Below are 3,944 nucleotides of genomic sequence, written 5' to 3'. Positions count from 1 at the left end.
TGGATGATAGCATCTAATCCGTCAGAACTTTTCTTTGCGGCGAGAATCTCGGTAGGATCATATGCACCAGTATCCTTTGGAACAGTTACATCGCCTTCTGTAACAACCGGAGGATTATAGCCATTAACTACAGGAACCCATGATTGAAAATCATGTGCTTAAAAAAATGCACGCTTAGAAATTTTCCACCATAAGTAATTCGATCCATCGAAGACTGGTGGTACGTTTATAGAGATAACGTTTCTGTCCATAGAGTCAGATTGCTACAAACACATACTTATGAGGTCTTAAACGTGTTTGACTGCTATGATACCAATTGAAAAGGCGGGGGACTAACAAAGGCAATCTGTATGGACTAACTCCAATATAATTCCTAGAGAATCAACTAGACATTCAGATTCAATCAAGGAAAACATATCCAAGAGTTATATCTTTGTTTCTCAATGTATTCAGCAAATCAAACAGATAGAAACCCCCGAGCCTGATTATTATGAGAAACAACTTGAACAGTACCAAAGACCAATGTTCAAGTGTCAATCAATTTCAATCAACAACGAAAGGTTGGATTTACCAATTGATTGATCTACGCACATGTCTGTGATATTTCAATTATATAGAAAATATAGTGCGGAAAAGGAATAACACATACACCAGAAGTTTTGTTAACGAGGAAACCACAAATACAGAAAAACCCCGAGACCTAGTCCAGATTTGAACACCGCTGTATTAAGCCGCTACATACTCTACACCTAGTTGAGCCTTAACCAATCTCACACTCATTAATGTATAGTCGTGTTCCTTACGCCTCTGAATCCCAGCAGGACTCTACGCACTTGATTCCCTTAGTTGATCTCACCCACAACTAAGATTTGATACGACCCAAAGTCGAAGACTTGATAAACAAATCTATCTCACACAGAAAAGTCTATTGAATAGATAAATCTGTCTCCCACATAAATAACTACGAGTTTTTGTTCCGTCTTTTGATAAATCAAAGTGAAAATGAACCAATTGATACACCGGTCTTATATTCCCGAAGAACAACCTAGTAATATCAACCACCTTGCATTTTCAAGATATTAACAAATCTCTTCACTCTAGGGTGCTGGTCTATATATAAGAATATTAAATTTGAAAAGACGAGGGTGCCAAATACACCACAATATTTTTATTTTAACCAATAAAGTCCTCTACCGAATGTGATCGTCTATGGTTCACACTTCGTGTGTTCGTCTATGGATACGAGATCGAGAAAATACAATAACAAGATCATTTGTGTGATTGTGTATGAATACAAGATCGAGACGATACGACAACAAAGTGTGTACTTGATAATAGGTTCAGAAATAACCGAAACTCTATAAGATTAATATCAAGTATTACGGAGTTAACGTATAAGTGAAATTTACTTTAATTATAATAAAAAAATTATAATGCGGAAAAGTAAAGTAAATGGCACGACAAGATTTTGTTAACGAGAAAATGCAAATGCAGAAAAATCCCGAGACCTTGTCCAGTTTTGAATACTCTCAGAATTAAGCCGTTATACAAAATCTAATACCAACTTCGTATAGTTGAGACCAAGTAGACTACCCCTAGCTACTTAGTTCCCTCAGTATCCCTGCAATTTCGACTTCTAGAGTCACGCATGTGAATAACAAGTCCTTTGGATCGTATTCCAAACAACAACGAAAGAATCTGTTTGGTAACCACTCTAATCAATCTTGCTACATGATAAGATGAGTTGTTGAAAAAGGCTCTTATGTTTAATCTAATAAACTCCTTTGTATGGTTAGATAATCTATCCAATTACTACTGAAATAGTCAAGTATATATTCACACTCAATCAATATAGATCTCAAACAGAAACTATAGAGAATGTGATCTCACGCAACTAATCAATCAGATCTATCAAAGATAAACTGATTCTAGTTGGATCACAGCCGATCAAGGTTTCTGCATTAAATCCACAAGATACGAAAACTAATCCTTCAAATACCTGCACAACGACACTTGAATCCTCTTGTGATCAATCAAACACAGAACGAAGTCTGTTAACAATGGATTAACACAAGATGTCTTTAGATCTAACAACATTTATAAAGATCATGTTGATACTTTGATCTAGTATGAGTGAATCTTATATCCGAAGAGAAGATTCTCAAGAATAAAAAACTAGGTGCAATCAAAGTTTCAACAACCGTTAGTCAATCAAATAATATCGAAAACTAATGCATGCATGCCCGACCGACCTTGCTATATGTTAGCCCTCGCGCGCTCCTCTTCCATATCGACCAATCATATCGCTTCTACGCTACAAGCTCCATTTTATATTGCTAATGTAAGTAGGCTGGTCGATACATTCAAATTCTTAAGAAAATGGATCTGGCTGCCCAAGTCAGTCGCAAATTGATCACGACCAAACGACTTGGACGGCTCCATTAACTAGCCTAAACTCTCACAAGATCAGCAAATAGCGTGTTGTTATGATGACCGGCCACCCATCTGTTTCCTTGACCAATCACATCACTTCTAGCCTACTTCCTCCACTATGTACTGATTTCAGTACAAGGAAAGAATGAGTTACTTGGCAGCAAGCTACCTTCTCTCTGAAATCTGAGCTTAGTTTATCTTCCAAAGGAAAATAGGGTTTTCATTCATTGAGTTTCATTCTTACACAATCATTGGGTATTTAATCACCCACTCCTGGTTGACTTAATCAACTGCCAGGATTACATCAATCTTTCTCAGAACTCTAGGAAATATTCTAACCTTATTCTTATTCAAATACACAAGCCCAACAGTAATTAAAGCCTACGAATTAATATTAGTCTCTGCAGCCCATTACACAGGCCCAATACTCTGATTAAGTACATGAAATTGCCTCCCCCATTTAAGCATCCTTGTCCTCAAGGATGAAATTTGAGAACTGAGCTTGTATATGTGTTGTGTCCTCCCATGTTGCATCTTCAGGAGGGGAGTTAGAACACTGAATCAAGACTTGAGGTATGGACAAGCCACTACGGAGTGTAAGTCTGCGTTGTAAGAGAGCTTCTGGTTCAATGACAAAATGTCCATTGTGATCAACAAGTGGAAGTTGAGGCAAGGTTGTTGCAGTAAGACCAATCTTCTTCTTGAGATGTGAAACATGAAATATAGGATGAATGCGAGAACCCACTAGCAACTTTAACTTGTAAGCAACAACACCAATGCGTTGAAGAATCTCAAATGACCCAAAATATTTAGAAGAAAGCTTGAAGTTCTTCCGAATAACAACTGGAGTCTGTATGTATGGTTGAAGCTTCAGAAACACCATGTCACCTACTGCAAATTCCATGTCTGATCGTTTCTGATCTGCGAAGAACTTCATCCTTTTCTGAGCTTTAGAAAGATCATGTTTGAGTAGTTGTAGCATAAGATCCCTTTTCTGTAAGTAATCTTCAACAGTTTCCACAGAAGTAGGAGTTGGAATTGGAAATACTAAGTGAGGAGGTTGGTACCCATAAAGTGCCTGAAATGGAAACATTTTAAGGCTTGTATGATAATTGGTGTTAAACCAATATTCTGCTAAAGCCAGCCATTGAACCAACTGCTTAGGTTGTGAACCTGTCATACATCTTAAATACTGCTCTACACAGGCATTTGTCCTTTCAGTTTGACCATCAGTTTAAGGATGGTAAGCTAAACTCAGTTTTAAGGTAGTACCTAATGATTTAAACAGAGCCTGCCAAAACTGATTGATGAAAATTTTATCTCTATCACTGACAATAGTGTTAGGTAAACCATGTAGTTTAAAAATATTGGATAGAAATTCTTTGGCAACTGTTATGGCAGTGAAAGAATGGCTGAGTGGAATCAAATGGCTATACTTGGTTAGGCGATCTACGACTACTAGGATGACATTTTTTCGATAAGACATAGGCAAACCGTCAATGAAGTCCAAT

General features: G+C 37.2%; 1 protein-coding gene across 1 annotated transcript; it reads right to left on the bottom strand.

Annotated features, from left to right (window-relative positions):
- Positions 1–2,893: 2,893 nt before the first annotated feature.
- On the bottom strand, positions 2,894–3,613 carry LOC113349540. Its single transcript, XM_026593516.1, has one exon. It carries the CDS (start codon positions 3,611–3,613, stop codon positions 2,894–2,896), a length of 720 nt encoding a protein of 239 aa, XP_026449301.1.
- Positions 3,614–3,944: the final 331 nt, after the last annotated feature.

Source organism: Papaver somniferum, chromosome 1 (genome assembly GCF_003573695.1).
Source record: "Papaver somniferum cultivar HN1 chromosome 1, ASM357369v1, whole genome shotgun sequence".
Taxonomy (NCBI): domain Eukaryota; kingdom Viridiplantae; phylum Streptophyta; class Magnoliopsida; order Ranunculales; family Papaveraceae; genus Papaver; species Papaver somniferum.
Note: the sequence above shows the minus strand (reverse complement) of the source record. Positions and strands in the feature narration are given on the sequence as shown.

Bases quoted from the DNA above. Each gene is read 5' to 3' on its own strand.
- LOC113349540 (XM_026593516.1), bottom strand. From the start codon at position 3,613: ATGACAGGTTCACAACCTAAGCAGTTGGTTCAATGGCTGGCTTTAGCA.